This window comes from Impatiens glandulifera, chromosome 5 (assembly GCF_907164915.1).
Source record: "Impatiens glandulifera chromosome 5, dImpGla2.1, whole genome shotgun sequence".
Classification (NCBI taxonomy): domain Eukaryota; kingdom Viridiplantae; phylum Streptophyta; class Magnoliopsida; order Ericales; family Balsaminaceae; genus Impatiens; species Impatiens glandulifera.
Genome location: NC_061866.1, coordinates 40551320 through 40574203, shown reverse-complemented (window position 1 = coordinate 40574203; position 22884 = coordinate 40551320). Strand labels below are relative to the sequence as shown.

At 33.5% G+C, this 22884-nt stretch overlaps 1 protein-coding gene across 1 annotated transcript; it reads right to left on the bottom strand.

Moving 5' to 3' along the window:
• Positions 1 to 318: 318 nt before the first annotated feature.
• On the bottom strand, positions 319 to 17164 carry LOC124939780 (putative ion channel POLLUX-like 2). The gene is made up of 24 exons (XM_047480223.1): positions 16915 to 17164; positions 16210 to 16283; positions 15212 to 15333; positions 14097 to 14386; positions 12803 to 12874; positions 12367 to 12442; positions 12153 to 12251; positions 11926 to 12080; positions 11745 to 11849; positions 10409 to 10495; positions 8014 to 8098; positions 7788 to 7935; positions 6656 to 6732; positions 6497 to 6577; positions 5444 to 5632; positions 5239 to 5352; positions 3460 to 3549; positions 2118 to 2247; positions 1970 to 2046; positions 1253 to 1300; positions 1085 to 1154; positions 927 to 1000; positions 661 to 771; positions 319 to 556 (listed from the first exon to the last, which is right to left on the bottom strand). Exons 1-24 carry the CDS (start codon positions 16989 to 16991, stop codon positions 455 to 457), a joined length of 2553 nt encoding a protein of 850 aa, XP_047336179.1. The 5' UTR covers positions 16992 to 17164; the 3' UTR covers positions 319 to 454.
• Between the last annotated feature and the right edge of the window lie 5720 nt (positions 17165 to 22884).

Sequence of the window (22884 nt, the reverse complement as noted above, 5' to 3'; positions counted from 1 at the left end):
ACTTACTTACCTACAAAATGAATTATATTTAACATTCTTAATCCACTTAAAATAATAATAATTATTATTAAAAACAAATACTATTTCTTAATAACAACAATAATGCTATTAAGATCAATATACAGTTTGAAAAGTGTTTTTAAAAAAATTATTATTATTATAAATATAGTAATTTTACCAAATGTGTTGTACTTTGATCAACAGCCCATCATCTACCTAAATGCCACATTTATTAACCCTGAAATTTTAAACAAAATGTAGTGACAGTGTCAATGTTTTAGTCTCAACTTGTATTTTTGTTGTTTTGCATCTAGACAAAGAAATTTAATCTTATTATGGGGAAAAAGTTACAACAAGAAGAAGATTGAATAATACAAAATTAACACAATTCTTTTTTATAACTTACAACCAAAGTCTAACCTCATTTTGGAAAATGACAGCTTCGGTATGATCTTTAAACAACCATCGATTGTTCGCCTTGGAGTTCAGATATTACTATCAATGAATCCGCCATTTCAAGTGAGAGAGGCTCCAACTTTGGGATTGGATTTATGACCTGCAATATTTCATAACCAAATGCCAAGATAAACTGATTTAAGCATTTTTCATGACCAACCAAATGCAGAGATGATGATGATGATGGAATGGTAAATAAAATACCTTCTTGTTGTCTTTCATGTATCCAATGGCAACTTCTTGACGCAAATGTGCTCTTTCAGATAGCTCAGCAAAAGAAGGGTTTTCACCTTCTTTCATGTACAAACCAATATCCTACAACAAAAAACTATTATTAATTTATTATAATTCCAAGATTTATGTATATATATATTTGGACGTTTATCTAATTCAAAGCTTTAAAAAAGGATTATAGAGAAAAAACCAAAGGATTAAAGCCTCCAGCAGTTGATCTATAACATGAATGTTACCTTAACATATATTTCATCACCATCAGCATCGAGAATATCTTTCCAGACTCCATGTAGCTCAAAATGTTCTGCCACTGTTATCATAAAAAATTAATGAAAACTAACATGTGGGAACTTCGGAAAGCTTTTACGGGTTGAGCAGGTAAGTAATAATCAACCTTGAGCAGTCACTAGACTCATCACTTCCTCTGCTGCAATGTAAGTGAGTGATGGTTTGATTCTCGTAATCTAAATATAATTGCCAACATGTTGATGTAAATTTAGAAATATGATCAAGACAGTCCACTAAAAGATAAAATTGAATAATCAGATAGATTAAATAATACTTGTTTTCCCAATTTGGAGTCCACGATTTCTGCCACGAGATTTTGTGCCTGGAACATATACATCAGTATTTAATGCATCTCAAACATATTAAAAACAAATATTAGTTCTTCCTACCTTTTGGGACAGATTAGTCAGCCTATTTGTTATCACATTTTGTGGTCCTGATTATGATCCAGAAAAATCTATATAATCTAGAACCAATTTTTATACCAAATGAAGTAGAAAACACACTACAATCTGGATGATAATCTAGAAAATAATCTTACCAAGTCAGTTTTGACTTTTGACAAGTTTATGAGATCATAATTGTGACAAAATGCAAGTTTCCAAATAGAGTGTCTACAAATGTGTTTGTTTTCAATGAAAAACAACCATAAATACTACCTATCTCGTAAAACTAAGCATATTGTTGCATTTCCATATTGTAGAATATTCTCCTAAATCACATATGGAAGGTTGACACCCTAATATGGAAGATCCCTAGAATTAATGGTATTTTATTATGTTTGATAATGTATAGATTTTGAGTCAGCCAACAGAAGAGTGGAATTTCAGATTGTCCAGATTTTTTTTTTATAAAAAGTGATAACATTGCTGTATGTAAGCTAATTTGATAGAAAGATTTAGCAAAAAAAAAAACTACAATTGATAGAAAGAAGAAAAAAGTGTTCAAAGCTGAAAGCAGCCATCCATTATTAAATCTTAGATATTCCCACCTTCACTCCAAGTTTGTTGCAAATGTTTTCAGCGAGAAGAAGGGTATACGCAGATTGCTTGTCTGCCCTGGATGGATCTGAAGAAAGAAACTGGTGATTGTACCACCTTCATGATTCAATCAATAAACATTACTATATGCTTTATCACCTCCAAGAAGCAATTCTCTGTCGGAGATTACAACAATTGATAAGGGCATTTCCTCGCCATTCTTGGAAGAAGACTTTTGTATGTTACTTATAGTTTCTTTTAAACTCTCATAGTCCATGGGATTGCCAAGCTGCACCACAAGGTATATTTAAGATTCCGAAGATGACATAGGAAATTGAGCGTAATTTGACTAAAGTAGGCATTCATATATACCAAAATGTACAAGACTATGCCTCTTTTTTTAATGGTAGCCAAAGGGATCCATCTAGGAAATTGAGCGTAATTTGACTAAAGTAGGCATTCATATATACCAAAATGTACAAGACTATGCCTCTTTTTTTAATGGTAGCCAAAGGGATCCATCTAGGTTGCTGTGAATTCATAGCTCTGAACTAGCTTTATGTTCTGTTTATAGTTTGAAGTATTCATGCTAGAATGTGACTATCTAACCAACTAACAATTTGAAAATGAGAGAGCGTGTTTCTGCAATTTTTCTCATTAATTTAGTGCAAATTAATATACATTATAGGAAAAAGAGCATTTTAATAACTGAACTTGCATCAAAAGCTTATTTTGTTTCTTCAACTTATGGTATGGCTCGTTTTGCTTCCTAAACTTTAAAAAATGTCTCAAATTATCAGTCATTTGTAAGTTAAATTTGTTAATGGCTTAATATGTATTTTAGAAATAATATATATATATATATATATATATATATATATATATATATATATTATTAGATCTAGGGTTATTTGAATAATAAGTGATTCTTTCCAAATAACCTTTTATTGATTAAGATTAAGGAAAATCAGGTTATTTAGATAAAAAAGACACAGAGGGATAAATATATAGTGAAATAAATATATTTATTTTTTAAAATAAATGGTATTATGGTTCATGATTTTAATGGTGTAATTGACAAGTAGATTGTTGATTGTATAGTGGGTTATTTGAAATTAATCTTAAATAACACACATCAAACAAAGCCTAGTTGTAAAGGTACTATAGTCAATATTGGTACAAAAAAATTGATGTGTTAGGAAATGTGGTGTTTTGTCAGATGAAATAGGTATCAGTCACCTGTCACATGTAATGGAAGAAGAGAAAGAAATTATGTCTCGTTAAATAGAATAGAAGGAAGACTATAAAGTATTCAAGATGGGTCCAACACTATAAAGTATAAACAATCTTGAATTTGAATAACTTTACTACCTAAGCAAATAAAAATACTTTGGATTTGATTCATTAAATTTAAAACAAAACTCATTTGCATGCATGCCAAGGGTTAAGAATTCAGATAAGGAAAAGCAAGAAACTGGTAAACACATAAAGGAGACAGTACCCTATGAGAAACATGAACGTTTTTTAGCTTGCATCGACCAGCATGACTGCTTGTATTTCTGTTATTGACAGGAACATCTGACAGAATTTCCTACACATGTTTTAGCAAAAAGAGGAGTAAAACATGTTTTAGGAAACAGACGTAAACATGTATAAGAGATCTGGATCATTAACTTAACAAACATAGAATTCAGCTTAATGAAACAAGGAAATCTATTTTATCTATAGAATAGATAATTGATAATGTGAGTTGCATTGATCTGTTTGACAACCATAAGGATGAAAACAGAAGCCTAGAATAACTTTTATCCAATCACAAGCATAGCATCTCATGGGAGCTAGAGTCTCACAACATAGAGATCCAAGAAACCGTCACAGCTGGACATGCCCAAAGAAACAATATGAATAGTTCCGCAATAAATAAATAAATAGCATTTGGGTTCTTTTCTTTATACTTCTTAGCCAAGACTGCCCCCTGACTCCACTAAGATCTATCTCTCTCTTCACGGTTTTGCCAGTTACTGTAATTAATATCTTAGAAGTTTTTTTTGGAATTATATTGATATTGCTCTTGACTCAGCAAAACGTCAATCGAACCACAATTCTCTCTCCCAAGTCCCACTCTTCTCTTCTTTTCTTTCTCAAGTTCCACTTTTATGGATGGAATTTCTCATATGAGCACAACTGTATATAGTTGTAACCTGGAAGCAGTTGGTGAAGAAAAATGGAAAAGTTCATTTACCAAGTTATATACATGAATAGATTACCTTGACTTTCTTCACCCTCTTTCTCCCCCATTAATTTCATAAAAGGGAAAAACCCAAGTTATATTTCTCACTCGCACATCTCTTAAATATTATCTATACATGTGTATATGAAGGATGAATATATTTCTGACCTTGAAGTTGTCTCAAAAACTTACTCAAGGGTCTGAAAACTCATAGCAGGCTTGAACTAATGTTAATTCATATGGTAGATTTAACTGCCATTATGTTTTGTTGTGCCAAGTTCTTGCATGAGAAAAAGGAGAGGAAGAGAGACATAGGGTGCCGCCTAGAGTAAGGGAGTGTAAAAAAATCAATATGGGTTAATTATGTGTATTTCATTCCTTAGGCTAATGTGATTGATTGGTAATTAATTAGGAGAATATTAAGTGATTCCCGAATCCCAAAATTGAGAAATTATATAGAGCTTGCAGTTTTCTAATAATGCATAAGTAATAAGCCTTAGATCTTCTTAGTCTTCCTAGAAATCCTACAAATGCCATTTGGAAAATAAACCTCAATAAGTTCAGAAGAGATATTGTAGGGTTTATAGCCGGTCAAATTCAAAGACTGGTACTGAGTTGTTTACCTGTACTAGTAACAGGATTTATCATTGCACCCAACGGCCATATGAGATCACACATGAAAACACATAAAATAACTTCCTTCCATCCTTAGTCCTCATCACAAAGGAAAAGTAAATGATATCACTGTCAACTTAGCCAACTTTTGAAATAATCCGATTTTTTGGGGAAAAAAACCTTGTTCGATAAAAAGTGGATTATTTAGGTTAAATGACTAGAATATCCTCTGAATTTTAGATTTAGATTATAAAAAATAAAGTCAGGTCAATTTAGTATTTTGATTTGAATGATGAAGTGATTGAAAATGTCATCAAACAAGGCCTTAGTGATCAGACTTCATAAACATATACATAAGAACTAGTAGCAGTTCAAATGCTTGGGTTGAGCTGCATAACTACAATCTAGGATTACCAAAAAGTTGGATATACATACCAAAACACTGCCAGGTCCAAGATAATGATCATATTCTTCTAGCATTTCTGTAATATCTGGTCTCCAACCCAGTATCAATATGCACTCTTTTAGTCCAAGATTCCAATCTGATGCCTGTAAATAAAACTCAACATGCAGTCCCAGCTAAGATACTTAAATGATGCAAAAACACCATATTATCATTTTGTGGGAAGAACTAATCTACCTTTGAACCTCGCTTCTTGGGACGCTTCACTGTGTTTTCATTTCTAACCTTCTCAATTGACGCTTGATTAGGAGCTCTATCATTTCTGTTATATTCTTGACTTTCAATAATCCCATTTTTGTCACCAAGAACATTTAAAGATGCAAGCTGAGGTTTTTTCTTCCCATGAACAGGCGCAATGAATAACACCTATATTATCATCATTCACAATAAAAGTATCATCAATCTATATCAAGGTAAGAGAAGAGGCATAAAAGGTAGCGATGAAATATCTTGAAGTCTCCTATGACCTCTATTGTGACTATTTTTTTCTGAGACTATTTTTTTTGCTGGAGGAGGCTATAGAGCATTTGTGACAATAAAATGGTTGTCATAAATGACCTTATGTTGCAACTTCAAATACAAGCATCATAGAAAAGCAATTCTTATGAGTTTGAAAACCATGATGAAAATAATAAACTAGATATGCAAAAGCCTAGACACATTTATATAAGTTTAAGACCGTCAAACTTGCATACACATACTTGATGGTACCCAATTAAATCTTTTCCAGTGCAGTCACAAGGTTCCATCTTCCAATGAAGAAATACACAGGTAATTAGCCCAAATAAGAGTGCGACTTTAGGTGGATGCTATATGACCAGGAATTGGCTCACTCTTCTCCGATAATAAGATTCAGTAGCAGTTTGTGACCTGGGACACCATTTTAGGTACTTCTAAGCATTCTAGATTGATGATAAATTATAGAGCTAGTTCCATAGATGTGAATCAGCTACGATGCTTAGAAAAGGAAAAAAATAATCAAATACTTCATGTAAAAGTTTCCTCTTAAACATAGAGTGTTTGATGAAGAAACACAATAGAAAAGGTAGAGAAGGGAAGATAAAAATAGGATGCTACAGATTCCATATTCATGGATTGGGTGAGGAAATGGAGCTACAGAAACCGTATTTTCCTTGTCCTTTACCGATACAGTAGCCCCTATACTAAAGAAAACTATACAACATGAAGAAAAAGGGTATACTCATTTGCTAAGATTAAATTCTCACATACTTTATCAGTTTTCTGTATGACTTCATTATCATTTGGGTGGAAGAATATTTTGCCCCCTCGATATAGACCACAAACAATTGCCTGAAATTTCAAAAAGATAGAATTTACTATACATTTTAACTGACTATAAGAAAAGTTATACTTTAAGTTAGAATTTACCTCTTGGAATCCTCGTCTTATTTCCCCATATTTTAATCCGACAAGATTAGGAAAATTGCCAAGGTTAAATACATTTTCTGTCAAAGAAAGTATTTTATCATGATGAAACCTTTTTACAAATAAAGAAAAAGCAAGGTGATAATTGTTTATGAAACTAAACTGGTGTTTAGGAATGTAATGATTTCTTAATACAACTAAATAAGGGTATCTTTGAAATGTTTAATGTTAGGAATTGTCTATATTACCATATGACTGTTGTTGAACTACTTCCACATGACAAACTCCTGAAATTTCTCTCTCTGAAGGCTTCTCTAGAAATTATTCTAAAGACGCAATATAAAGAATTGAGAAACACTTTTTGGAGCTAGATTTGAGTCTGAGTTTGGACGGAAAAACATCAAAAGATTAAGGATTATATATCTAATTAAATTATATTCCAGAATATTATCTCATCTGAATAAACATCTGAATGAGATACTTGACAAAATTATTGATCCACCATTCTTTGTAGGATAGATCTCCCTTGAGTGGAACTGTTATCTCATCTGCGAGATATCGTTCTTCTCTTTTCATGTCACATTGGGACCATTGTAGGTAGTTGATCCCATTCAGTTTGAAGCAACTGATAGTGATTGATGATGAATTGAAAGTATCACCTGAGGTGATAGTTGTTTGTGATATGATATCTGAAGATGACCATTTGAAAGTTGCTCCACTTTGAGACATTGGTGATGTTTCTTGGTTTTAGAAAAGTACCCTCCTGTTTGGTAGGCTTAGCGATTTTCAAAGGGATCAAGTTACTTGTGAGACTTCACAATGTTTTGATTATCTTTATAAATAGAACTTACTCGATTTCATATTTTTAGATAACTCTTACTTCCTAAACAATATGGAGTATTTATCCTTTTAGAGTATGAATAATTAGCTCACTTAACTATGAAAATCAATTATTTTCCTAGTTATCCAAGTAACATGATTTAATATAATCCTATTCATATTCATGTAGTGTAGTTTCTAACAAAATATCCTACATTAATACTAGCCGATGGTGTAATGAAGGTGGAAAATAAGTGAAAGTAAGGGGAAAAAACAATGAAAGACAAATTACTAGCATGTACAAAAAATATCTTACTCCGATAATTAAGTAGGTGCCTATAGATCTTTATGAGGCCCTTTTGCCTAGAGCATTGTACGAAGAGTTTTGAAGCAACATTTTCTACAGGCTCTACTTTCAATCCTGATATAGACTTCAAAAGTTCACATGTACTAGAGTTTGAAACCTGCACAGGCAATTTTGTTTTTCTGCATGAAGAACATATACTAGAAGAGGATGCATAGGAGCATGTTCATGGAAATACCTCAACAATTGTTGGCACAGATGCCATTTTATTAATGGGTTGGAGGGCAAGCACGGATAAGAATGCATCTGTATCAACTTCATACCTGATAGGTTCATATGCAATGAGAAGATCAAATAAGTGGTCATATAGTTCAGTGAAACAGGATAGCTTATAATACTGAGGCTGTGATAGTACTTAAGAAACATAGCAGTAACATGAGCATAATGGGGCATAAGTGAACAAAATCTAAATCATGTCTACAAATATTTAAGCATGAATATAGACAGTGTTGTGAAAATGAACAAACATATACGAGGAAAGATGATAAGGGTGCAAACAGAAAAGGAAGAAATCCTAGTAGCTCCAGAAAAAAAAAAGCATAAAAATAATATGCTGGATTAAATTAAGATGATAAAATTGTTAGAAACGATCAGTTATTTTTAATGAGAAAAAAAACAGTTCTATATGTGTCAAGAGTATTAGAAATGTCATGTATTGATAATAGAAATGAAGCTGCAAAATTACACTTGTAAGGGTGAAATTGTAACTTGGAAACTATAAATGAATCAACCACATAGGTCTCTACAATTTCTTCTGGTTTCTCATCAAGTGCAGAAATTGCATACTTGCAATTCCAAACTTTGTTGACAAACTTCTTCTGAAGCTCCAATAATTGTTTAGAGTAAAAGAAAAATTGCAAACAATAAAATTTTGCTCCATACAGGAACTTCGGAATTTCAAACATCACCTCCATGAAAGAGGCACTTGACTTTCTCATACATATCCCATGAAACAGCTATATCTATATGGGAGAGACATCTTAAACAGACTGGTTGTTGGCATCATCTCATTATTCAACCATAAACTCCCATTAAGATAGATGTTTAGTTTCCAAACAATGTTGGATAGAGTATGCAACACCTCGGACCCGCAGGTCCAGGACACGTGTGACCTGACAAGATATAGATAACTTAGGCAAAGCAATTAAGCCACCATATTCCAAAGCCCAAAAGGTACCTAGAAAGGTAACTATACTCCATTAGCCTCATAATTATAAGCAGTCACTATTTGTTGTGATTTCCTAATGTAGAATATCACAAAGCATTTCTCACAAAGATCATAAAACATATTCTGAAGTTTCTACTTGCACGCATTAAACTCTTGTGATCACTTTATTTGGTCCCAATGAATACATTAGACCAATTTTGTGACTCAGGGAAGATTAGAAATCATGAAATTGTGACTTGACTTGTCTTGTTGGTGCATTTTGGAAAATCAATTGGTTCCTGCTCACAACTTTTGGTGAAAATCATCAGATTCATAGTTAACACGATTAAGTGCTCCAGTCAATTAAGGTTCGAAAATGCATTAGAACTGCAAATAACAAGCTTTCATTCCTCAGTCCAAAAGCAAGCTAATTTTAACTAGAAAAAAAATTGGTGGAATACATTTTCCAACTAATATGAATTAGGGAGAGAGTACTACCTAGATGGAAGAGATTTTTTAGACATGCCTCCAAGATTCTCTTTCTCTTACTTACTATAATGCCCCAGGTGCGCGGGTACGTGACGTGCATAAGAATATAGACTATGGATACCTTAGGCAACACAATTGGACCATCACAGTCAAACCTAGAATTTAACTATAGCTCAATATCACCAAACTTATATGGAGTTCTTATTTCTTGTGGTTTTTCAATGTGGAACACTACAATCTCCCTAATTTACACACGTGACAACCTCATAGTGTGTCATTACAAGACTGAGTCTCGTCCCCTGATAGAACTATAGAAGTGACCCATGTGACACTTTGTTACTGCAGGATTCAAAAGGAGATCACATGGCACTTTGCTCCGTCCGTCACTCAGTTGGCTCTGATACCATTTGTAATACCCCACATCCGCAGGGCCAAATACCATTGTGTATTAGGATTTAGGTTATAAATATCTTTGGAAAATCAACTAAGCCACCACAGCCCAAGCCCAGAAGATAGCTTCGAAGGTAACTATAGTCAAATAGCCTCACACTTATATGGATCTTTTACCTCTTGTGATTTTCCAATGTGAGACACAACACATACATTCTTACATAAACAAATGTATACATGTAATGAAGCTTCTGTCTCAAGGAAATATTGAGCATCAAAAACTTAATGGAGATCCCAGGTACAATTTAGCACAAATACATCAAGTATCCATAATAACATAAGATACTATATTCCAGTTCGTTGTTCCCATATTAAACACAATATGAATGTTGAGAGAACATAAATATCATTCTTATAGAAGAATATGGATACAACATCAGAAAAAGAACAAGAAATAACTAAAAGAGGTAAAAAGTCTAATTGCATGAGCTAGATAATGAAAGGAAAAACCCAAAGAATAGTAACTATATTTTTTAATCGAGGTTACCTATCAGCCTTTGTTGGCAATATGATTATAGCACGTGCCTTATCAGCAGCAGCTCTTTCAAATGATTTTGTTAGGCTCAGACTGCAACTGCAATAAAAAAAACTGATGAAGATTAGATACTTTCAACCATCTCAGACTAACCAAGCAACTTCCATCAGATGAAGTAGATTCAAATGTGCTTTCTATTTCACTCCAAATTGTTCATCTACTAAACAAAAATATAATAAAATTGGACATTGGAAACAAAGTAAAAAAGTGGGATGGAAACTGAAATACTATGTATCAGAGAGACTGTCGCATCACTCTTGAAGATGAAATTCATAAAACAGAAAAAGGACTAGAGACGTTTCTACTGCAGTTTTGCCAGGTTTTTGGGGATCTGGATTTCCTTTAAGACAAGGGACATGGCATGATGGGTTAGCACTTAGTGTGGAAGGTGGTGCCTCTTTGGGGTTGGGTTTCTCTTTGTGAGTTAGGGATGAAAGTCATATTGCAGATAATCGATTTCGCGGGGCGCTTTTTATGTATAGCAATTGAATTGTTGGGAAGTATCATTGGGTACTTTTTTCAGTACTTTTGTGAAGATATTCTACCAGAGAAGAGAGGACATATAAAAGAGATTTCTTGAATATTGAAGTCAAGTTTACAAATGATGCAAGATTGTAATATATATATACAAAAGAAAAGGAGAAAAAAAATATGATAGAATATATATATCCAAGAGAATAAAGTAAGTGGGAGTTGTCCCCTAGGAACTCCAAACTGCTCATTAATTCTTCACTACCCCTCAAGATGGGTAGAATATATTGTGCATGTCCAATTTGCCGCTTAATTCACTGAAGCTTTGTCTTGTGAGAGATTTGATGAGAACATCCTCAAATTCAATTTGCGACCAATGACAGGAGAATTCTAATATTCTTTAGTGTTGCAAAAAGGAAAAAGGTTTCCTAATAATCAATCATTTAAGGTCGGGAGAAGCCTTTGGCAAGTAAGACGAATTTTAAATCTTTTGACATGAAGATTCACTTGCATCCACAAAAGATTTGGTGCATTTTTTGGTTTAGAAGTAATAAAGTGTATAAGCTATTTTCTCGTTTTGTTGGTTTTGGGTTTCAACGCCTTTTCAAAGTTGTGTGCAGTGTTTTTGTAGGTGTTCCTCGGATATCTTTTTATTTTAACATGGTGGGTGCATTGTGCCTCCCCAGAAGAACAGAAAAATGAAACATGATGATATATCGACCACCTCTTCCACTTCTTAAGTAAAAAATAGCTCAAATAAATGAGAGAGCAAAATCACTGCAAGGATTATAAGTGAGCTGTTGTGGTGAATGCAGACCTTTTAGTCAGAACATCAATGTGGTTAAGATCTTTGGCAACACTGTCAGCAATCTTGTCCATTTGCTTCCTTGGAATATCAGACAATAGAAGAATCCTTTGTTTCCTGATAATAACACATGCAAAACACAAGTTATCAGGCATTGATTGTTATATACATAATAGAAGTTAGAATCTGTTACCTGGCTGTGGCAGTACCTAGACGCACAGCAAACTCATGGTACTTATTTAACTGTTTCAATATGAAGGTTAAATGGCTATTTATTCCACATATAATTATGTGATCAGCCTCCAGAACTTGCATCTGTGCACCGTCTCTGAGTTTTTGCATATTATTCTGTTACAGGATGGGATGTTCATTCAGATGCAATCCAGCTTAAGTGAATACAAATAACCTTAAAGGACTTACTCTGAACTGTTCTGTCATTGTGCTCAATAAACGGGTATAGAACAGTAATCCCCATATGGCTAGGACAAAACCAAGGACACGTTCAACCCTTGTTTTTTGCTACAGAAAATCAAATTTTCTGTTACAAATTGTTTGAGATTCTGCATTAGCTATAAAATTGATGATTTATATATACTGACAGAGAAAAAATGGACTTTAGCAAAAAGTTTCATACCCTCAAATGGGTGGATGATGAACATAGGCATGCCCAAGCCTCCCAGAAGCAGTCCTCCAGAGGTTGTGAATTACCCCTTACAAATGGTGCAAAGCACAATCATTTATACTCGACAAATCAATGAATAAAAGCATAGATGAAGATCCAAGGTGAGGAGTTCCAAGACACATGAAAGTAGGATATGTTTCCAAAGGCCTTGGAATACCAAACACTCCACAGGAGACTAAAAAGACTATGTACTCTTCCAGATTCATTTTTGGGATTGAAGAAGTTCCTAACTTAATTCGATCAAGTCTAGTGTACAAGGAACATATACATACAACACACTCGTGTTGATAGTACCAAATAAATCCATGTTGTCTGAAAGTAGTTGTCTAAGTTGGTAGTCTGGTAGAACATCAAATATCCTATGAACAATAAAAGATGACCATCTTACCTGAACTTGAAGAAGAGGAATCCACCAATAATCACAAAAGAGAAGCATGCCACAAGAAGCACCACAAAAAACCTGAGCAACATTTGAAATATGAGAAACTTAACCTATATAAGTAGAGAAAGAAGACTGATTTTACTCCAGTAAATGTAGCAGTCACCAAGAAATGCATTGACTCCAATATTAATAGAACCAGAAAACAAAGGGTGCAGAAAAATGTTCTAATTAGGATATACAAATTCATTTATGGATAAGTTAACCATGTCATAAAAACATCAATATATCCTCAACATCCTAGAATAGCCTGGTAAACAACATCATTTAGCCATAACTTGCGAGCATGACTAGATGCTAGATATTTAGAGCAAAATAAGATTTAGAATATTTGGAGGTACAACCCTGGAACATACTTCACTACATGAAACTCTTTTGCCAGTTATGCCTAATAAGATAAATTGTATTGGAGATTCACTTCACAATTGTATTCAAGCGCAATTTGGCTATAGAAGATCAAGAATGGGAACATAAAAATGCATTCATCAATTGAGGCCATATACAAAGTTAAGGAACATTCAAACTGCGCTTGAATACAATTATTGGGAACAAGTATTATGGTTTTGAAGAGCCAAACTACGACATATGGCCAGTAGATTAGAAGATAATTATGTTAATATTAGTAAAAAATATTGTTATTAATTTAGCAAGCCGACTAGGATAATATGTCAGTCAGGCTATAATTATTAGTAGATTAAATAAGATTAGAATTCTATTTATAATATGGTAGCCTTTATGTAAAATATGACATCATTGATAATCAAGGTGATTGGATCCTTATCTTCTCATCTCTCTGTTTGGATCTCAAACCCAAGATTAGGGTTAGTTAGTATCAGAGATAGCATCCTTGCACTTGTTATCATCAATATCTATATATTCTTGCACTGTTCTATTACTGTTCACAAACTGATACAAGAAATTATCCAGCAAATATTTATTTATAAAGGTAGTTGGCTGTAAATGGAAAGGGATATTTTTGGGGTGTCTAAACAGGTCTTCTTAGGTTGACATATGTAAATGTATATTCATGCTGGCTCTTTCTAAACATGGAATTAGTACTGATATTACAGAGCATAAAAGGAACACTACAAAACTAGAAATGTCCATGTGATCTCCTAAGTGTAGATCAAAATGACAAGCTCTACAGACTTAACATTCTGATGTACATTGGGGATGTCCACAATTTCTTATCTAAAAATAAATAAATCAAGACAGGAAACCAACAATATATTGTTGAACTTACGTGGCAACATTCCTCTCTAGTTGTATGTTGAACAAATAAAGTAACCGCTGAAAGTTCCATCCAAAATCTTGAAGTGAAGGGAAAGATACATCCAATCGAAGAGGTGTGGGTTTATTTAAGGAATCAGACATACAAGCAAATGGTAATCTTGTAATATCACGTGATAGAGTTCTGCAGAGAAAGCTCTGTCCAACCGCATTTATCATGTTACTCATTAACTGTAGCTTCCTGAGGAGGAAATGTGATAATATAGAAGCCATCATGACTTTAGCATGACATCCAAGTGCATTCTGTACAAAGATCAAACAAGTAGCAATTTTGTTTAGTATAATCAACAAGGTAAAACAAAATCTGAACTTGACTAAATAGTCCCTCTTTCATGTGGAAGGGTGAATAAAGCAAGCACTAAAAATATACATAGGAAAGAAAAACATAACCATAAGAACACATCCTGAAGGAAATTTTGTAGACCATACGGACAAGATGCAAACTAATATTGACTATAGCTCACTCATATAAGTTACAGAAACTATGCAGCTCATCTAATTTTCCAAATTTGTAGAAACTCAACACAATAACAAAGGCTATTTATGATAAATTACCAACTCCTCGTGCAACTTAATTGTTCTTAAGAAAAAGAAGATTTTATTTGCTTTTTCTTGGCTAAAGTTCCTAATCTAACAAGAAAATCATTGAATAATATAAAACTGAAGTTCTTATTTGGAGGAGAAATTTTATCACAATTGCATGTTAGGCAAGGTTCAATTGTCAGAAAAGACAAGTTTTAATACATAGTTGATTCAATTCACTGAGCTTTTCAGACAGTATGTTGAAAGGAAACAAACATCAATATGTGTAGTAATAATGTGAGGCGGAAATGAATTTATAGCAAGTAGCAACAAAAGAGGAAATGAAATGATCAAGTCAAACTAAGAAAAGGATAAGGCGCCAGAAGGAAATATCACAAGATTTAGGATTATCCAATCAATATTAGTGACAAAGGGACCAGTCAAATGGATGGATCTTGCTGCTTTGGGCAGAAAGAGGACCAAGTGGAGTAGTGGACTTGAAGATACGTAGTAACTTCTCTACCAAGAGAGTGGTATTCTTCTCACCTGAATGGTCTTTTTGAAGTCTGATGGCAAGTGTTCACCTTGAAAGCTATCTGAATTAGCATTCAAGTTCTTAGGAAAAATCTGTGTTGCACATGCTCTATTAGAGCTTCCATCCCATTTTTCTGGAAAATATTATGAGGATGTGATTAAACTTGAAAAGTTTAAAGAATGTTCCAACAAAGCATCGCCAAAAAAAGAAGAGTAAATGTTATTAAATACATGGTCCTTTTATATGTTGAACATAAAACTTCTTATGTGAGTAGAACATAGTATGATGTTTGGGCTTTATGGCCCCAGTTAAACAACCATAAGATTCATAAAAACCTATTTTTCTTATGTATACAGTTTCTGCTTCAAAATTATTCCCAAATATGTTAAACTACTTGATATAATATAATAGTCTTTTCCATGAGTTAATTTTAAACAAATAAAAGGCATCTACAACTTACAAGAGATCATCTATATATATAGGATATGAACAGGAATTTTATTCATCTTCTTAGCCAACAAATCACAGGTTCGAGGATTGGTAGAGAGAGGTGATATTACAATATTGGCTGAATGTCAAATGTCAAATTACATGTTACATATTTTTAATGGATTTATGAAGACCTAAGATTAAGTCAATAAACTCGACAACAAGGTCATGCAAATTATTTATGATCCCAATAAACAATTTCAAGCATCAATTTGCAAAATAATCTAGCTCAACCATCCTTATTTTATGCAGCTAATTCGACTTGCTCATCCATCAAAAAATTAGAGGAGTTAAGATTCTCTTTTAGGAGAAATAACATTTGCTCTGTTTGGAAGTGATACTTCTGAGTTCTTGTTTGAGATACAACTCTAACCTATATTAACATCAAAACCCAACAATATAAACGTTTAAGCAAACTTGACAAAATATTTTAAATGTTCATCTACAACATTTTCGTTTTAAAATATTTTCTCATGTAAGATTATGATTCTACATTCACATAAGAGCTCTCAGATCCTACCTTCATGGTTTATTATCAAATGGCCTGCACGTAGTGTGGAAGACTGGATCCAACTGCAGTGTCGGTCTCGTTGTCTGGAATGCATAATTAACAAATTTGATGCATAAAATTTTTGCTCACTCAAATAATTGAACTTGACTTTTTTACAAAACCTGTGACTAATTTTGTGTGGAATCAATCCCAACAATTTTATTTTCCCAAGAAATAACTCATATTACCAGAAACATGCCAATTAAGAAGCTTATTGAAGGATTGTTCAAAAGATAAAGTAAGAACATTAAAGACAGATTTTCTACAAGCTGTGATATCTTCTTACTTACATCTCAAAAATAACAACTTTCCTGCTACTGTTTGCAATAATTTTCCTTTCTTGCTATGACTAATCTTTTCAAAATTATAACTTGATATTAGAAACTTCTTATTCCACTTTAAGAAGGGTAGAAAATTACAATTTGCATAGAGATGAAAGAATATAGAACATTTCGCCTCAAACATTTGTAATGCATTTAAAGGGTCTTCTAGTAATAGAACTGTAAGTAGCTATGTCAAACTAGCTTAAGAGCTATCTTCGTGAACCGTTCAATTTTGTTCAGAATACAGCGAAAATTGATCTCAATTTGATTATCACGGCCTAAGCACATACAAGCATAGAAAGATGAAATGAAAATATATCAAAAGCGGCTCAAAGAAGGATGATTGACAGACCTATTGGAAGAAGATGAAGGGTTCGGAATAGAAATTCGAGGCAATAACCACGGCCGAGAGCTGTACAGAAGGAGCATTCCTCCGTTTCTATCGAATGTAAGAAGGAAGGAGAGATTGGATTTCTCTGTGGATTCCGATTCGATAAATCAAAGCAAAGAAACTCCAGAAAGTTGTTTGATTTAAGGTGGTATTCTGGTTTGGCTATCGTTCTCAATTGTGGTCCATGACAGATTAAGACATAACGGCGGCGGCACCACCAGCACCCATCAGACCGCTGGAGTTTAAGAAATGTGTCACTTTAAAGTTGAAATTTGGTCACCTTAATATGATTTATTTTTTATTTTTTTGGCAATAATTTACATATTTACAAAATAATTTTGAATCATATGAAATTAATAAATGGCAATTAGAATAATTCAAAAATAATTTGAATCATGACTTATTAAATTTTAGTTTCTAGGTTAATTTGATTCATTTTATAAATGTGAATAAGTTGTGGTAAATAATAAATTTGTGATATTAATAAATAAAATCAAATATATTTAATCTATTATAAAGTGAAATCATGTAACAAAACAAAGATATTTTTTTTAGTTTAAGCACAACGACAAAGAATGACATGAAAAAAATCCGGTACTTAAACAATTATTGAGCTCGTAAATGTTCAAGAAAAACGATTAACTCTCCGAGAGACTATTATAGTTTTCATAAACTAATCTCAGAAAGTGTCAAAATAATAGTATTATGAATGATACGCATGGGACAACTACGATCACTAAAAGTTCGACTCTTTCTCTACAACCAAATAATTCACAAAAAAATAATCGGTTGGTAACTCAAATATGTAGGCTAGTCATTTCAGTCGCATCAATTCAAACTTCTCAACAACTTCTCAAAGACTCGGGCATCACCCAATAAATCCTAGTAATACTCTACAAAAAAAACATTCAATACTAGTCACTCCCGACAATGCAAAAGTAAGTGAGTTGTTGATTCAACCTCTTTGTGACACATACGACTAGTAATAATACAACATTTTTTCATACACATATCATCCGTTAAAATTTCACCATGAACAACGCTCCATCCAAAGAACGAGATCGTAGATGGAATATTTGACTCTCAAAGTTTTTCCTAACAAAAATTATATGGAATCATCTTAGCGAACAATTTGTAGCAATGCCCCACATGGAAACTATTCATATATTGTCAACAAATAACATCTTGTTTAGACTGTGACACTTGTTTGCGTTCTACCAAAAGTAAAACTCTATTATGGGACGAAGTCTCCATAATGTTTAATATATTTTTATATATAATTCGGCTAGCGAAACCACTAGACCGAGGATCAAACATTTTTTAATAGTGACATTTATACATATAGCAATGTAAGCAAGCTCAGGATACGTCGTAGCTAGACTTTTGACACTACATCAAATGTCGTCCCAAAATTTAATCGAAGAACCATCTCCCACAATGAATCTAGACTACTCACGAAAACTTTCCACATAGAATAAGTTTTCTTTCGAATGTTACACTCTGCTAGAACCAAACCAATCATTATCATATTTACATTTGATTATTGATGTCCAAAGACTATTCGGCTCCATTACAAATCTACTACACAATTTTGATAGAAGAACTTTATTAAAAGAAATAAGATCTCGAATGTTTAGACCTCCTTGATCTTTAAAACATTTAACTTTATCTCAACTAACTAGATGACAAAACAATGAGTTAGAAGATCTCATAGAAATTTACACATTATTCTCTTCATTTTTACCGCTACACTTTTGAGGAGAATGAATAACGATATCATATATGTGGACATAAATGACAACACACTCTTAATGAGGATTAACCGACCCCTTTCGAAATTATTTTACTTTTTTATCTAGACAGTTTACATTTCATTTTAGTGATATTCGAGTTCTAAGAGACTTTGGATCGTAATTTAGCACCTGATGGCATACCAAAATATGTTAACAGAAGACCACCAATTATGAACCCAAACACATTTGGCAACCTCATTATTCTTCTATTCGAAACATAATTTGAAAAAAAAAAAGATGTTTAACTTATTAAGATTAACTCGAACACCGGAGCATGCACCAAATAACCATAAAATATCTCAAATGTGTTTAAAATTCTTATAGGTAGTCTGAAACATGCAGAGCATGTCATCAGTAAAAATCAAATGTGATATGACAAAATAATATTTTTTTGACCCACAACTCACTCCACGAATGAGTTTCGAGTTTTCTACAAAAGCCATCAATTTTTAGAGAGCTTCCATAACAACGACGAAAAAAAGAGGAGAGAGTGGATCACCATGTCTGATCCCTCTAGAAGTCTCGAAAAATCTTTGAGAACTCCCATTAACCCTGAAAAAAAACTTAACCGTCGAGAGATAAAATCCAACCCAACCAATCCATTTCGCACCCATTCCCAATTTGTCCATTACATCAAATAAAAACTCTCAATTGACATGATCATTAGTTTTTTCGATGTCTAACTTGACAAAAACACATTTTCACATCTTGAATTAGCCGAGTCAATGCACTCATTGACTATTAATATGACATCATAGATTTGACAACATTTGATGAACGTCATATGATTACTAGATATTATTGTCTCTAACACCCTCAGTAACCTATTGGCCAAACATTTTGTGATAATCTTATAGAATGACGAAACTAATAAACCTAAAATTCTTCACATCAACAGTTTTTAGAACTTTACGAATGAGACATATGAAAGTAGAGTTACAACTCTTATTGATGAAAATCGATAAAAATGATCAATTGCTTCCATAATTCCAGTCTTAAGAAATGTCACGCCTTCTTAAAAAAAATCAAAGTAACTCGTCGCATCCCGACGCTTTATCACTTTCACATCCCTAATGACCTACTCAACCTCCTCTAACGCAAAAAAAAACCTCCAACATATCTCTCTGCGTTGTACTAATTGAATCAAAAGTTATACCATTAAATTTAAGTTTGATCTTAAATGTCTCCTTAAACAAACCCTTATAGAATTTGACAATATTCGTAAAGATTTCATGTTTACTATCCTTAACTTTCCCTTGATCGAAATCAAATTAATCACATTATTTCTTGCTTGCACGTTAGAGAACCCATGAAAAAATTTGGTGTTTCTATCTCTGACTCTTAATCATGTAACTCTACTTCGCTGGCGTGCCCAAATTTCTTCCTCCAACTTGATAACAATGTGAATTTGAGAACTAACCCCATCAGTAGAGAGTTCACAAATCTATTCATCTCCATCAATGACATTAATTTCATTACACAAGTCATTTATTTTAGCACAAAATAAAGCACGATCTCATACGAACCAACTTTTGAGAAGTTTACGCAGATTTCTTAAGTTCACAAAGAGATTCTTCGATGGAGAACCAACCGATTACTAATTCATCCAACATGATTGCACACACGGTATAAAGTTCTCTTTGATCAACCATTTATTTTTTAATCTAAATGGTCGACATATTCTCTCCATCTTTCAGCGTTCCATCAAGATCGGTCGGTGATCTCAACAACTCCATGGAAGTACCTTTTGAAATATATTAGAAAATTATTAAAAGATTGATTCACTAATTAGAAATATGTCGATGCGAGAATGAATGTGACCCTCATTTCCATTATCTCTCCTAAAGGTGAATTGACCACCTTTCAAAGGCAAATCGATAAGTTCAAGTTCTTCAATTGTTTATGAGAACTCGTGCATTAGGCTACTATGCCTATTGACCCATTTTCTTTCAGACGGGAATTTAACTTCGTTTATGTCGCCCGCAAAACAATTGATAAGTCCCAAAAACTAGCCATGTTCTTCATCTCATTAAAGAACTCTATTTTAAATTGTGAAAGAAAAAAAACCGGTCCATAGATCGTAGAAATTACCCATCGGAAATTATCCTCCTGGTTTCTTAATTGAATGTTAACCGATTATCTACCCAAATTAACATCCATTTCTTTATACATATTTTCATTCCATGCAACGAGAATTTCACCTGATGCCCCTATAAAATCAAAAGCCTCACAAACACATAACCGTCAATTACATAAATCACTAACGATCCACTAATTCATCTTCCGAATTTTAATTTCACTAAAACAGTATATGCCACAACCAAGGGTTCCCATTAGTGACTTAATAATACATCTTCACATCATCATTTAACCCATAAACATTCAAACAATAATTTTTTCAATCATTGATAAAATCTAGATGGAATAACCCTTTCTCGACTTCGAGACATGCTTTCTTACTTGTATATAACCCTGTGGTAGATCATTTAGTTTATTTAGCTGACAATGTTGGTAGTTTTTCGATGAAGGACTTGAGTGGAAAATATATGGGAGGGTGGAATCCCGTGTACATTGGGTCACACTTTAGTCTCTAATTCAAGGATCTCCTTCATTAAGGATTTGTCTTTATTCATCGTCATATTATCTGTCAAGAATTCTACTTGGATATTCTCGTTGACATCATAATCTGGCTTAAAAACTACCGATTCTTCATCAGACACAATATGAATGAAAACTGGTGATTCAAGAACATTAATCTCAAGATAAAGTGTTCTAATATGATTGGTTTGGATTATATCTTCTATAGGAGACCATAATTTATTTTCTACATCGTCAATCATTTCTTTCTTGGATAACAGATCTGAAATAGGACAAAGATTTGATGAGCTCACCTCTTGATATACCACCACCTGCTTATTATCCATTTTTTTTACATTCGGGGAATCATCGCAACCCGAGTGAAGACGGTGCTCCATCTCGTCTTCACGAGAAACTATTGAATCATTTAATTCATCATTGTACTACTCAACCACCCTCCCGACCATATCAAATCTCCCCGATTTTGTCATCTCAACAACTAGTCTCTCAACATCAACAATGTTAGTCATACAGATCCGATCGACGTAAAATGATGTAATAATTGATTATCTTGTTAGTCCAAACGAAGTCGACACCTCTGTCACAGGCGAATTTGATGATGAAGAGGATCCTAGTGAAGGAGACGTGACAATATATAGGACGTTCAGGCCACACCATGTGTCCCATTATCAACCCAAATAGATTTAGGGTAACAACTATGTAGATCAGAATGATGCACCTTAATTCTAACACAATCGTTCTCCTATGTTAATTGAGTTTCCGCGTTGAGTTCAATAAATCCCCCAAGATCATTACCGACACAACTAAAAAGATCATGATTCCACATATCTATTATCATCCCAAACAATTGAATCCATATACCCTCCCTTTCTATGGCATTCTTATGTTGTGTTCGGTTACTACAACATGTATGTTTTCAATATTAACTGACTGAGCATCAATGAGTCGTCGGATTCCTTCCACGACTAAAGGTTTAATACGCTTATCAATTGGCATAATAAATGTTTTTTAAATTCTTTCCATAGAGCACGCATTTTTCGCGAGAATTGAATCCATACCAAAAGACGCTCTGATTAGATATAATCCCAAGATGCCCTCGTTTCTACGTCGACGTCTAAAAGGCCCGACGTAACAACTTTAATTGAACCAATTCAACATCAATCGATCTCTTTTTTCATTCTTAATTTCCGATATAGCCACAACTCCAAGGAGCGTGTCCAACATTTGAAATTCAAAATATTTAGATCCGGCGTGAACCGCCTTTGTCTAGTCGACCCCAAAAGACTATTTCCTAACGTCTATCACTGCTACATAGGTCTGAACTTCAGTCTTACGAGGATTTGGTTGCACCACTCCAAACTTAGTTTGTTGCATATGTTGTGTTAATTAGAGACATCTCCTTCATTTGATTGTTAACACGGAGTCTAGTCGATGGTCAATCCTTTCTAGAATCCTCCATCTACCACTATTGTCATTCATGGTACAACCTATAGCTTCCCCGAACCCAAATGCGAGAGACGCCTTTAAGGGTGGTAGAGAA

What these genes read in the sequence shown, in the direction of transcription:
- LOC124939780 (XM_047480223.1), bottom strand. Translation starts at nt 16,991, where the DNA reads ATGCTCCTTCTGTACAGCTCTCGGCCGTGGTTATTGCCTCGAATTTCT. An exon ending in TTGCCAACAAAGGCTGATAG is followed by an intron (nt 8,099 to 10,408) that starts GTAACCTCGATT and finishes TGAACCTATCAG; the next exon opens with GTATGAAGTTGATACAGATG. An exon ending in CTGTGCCAACAATTGTTGAG is followed by an intron (nt 7,936 to 8,013) that starts GTATTTCCATGA and finishes TTGCCTGTGCAG; the next exon opens with GTTTCAAACTCTAGTACATG.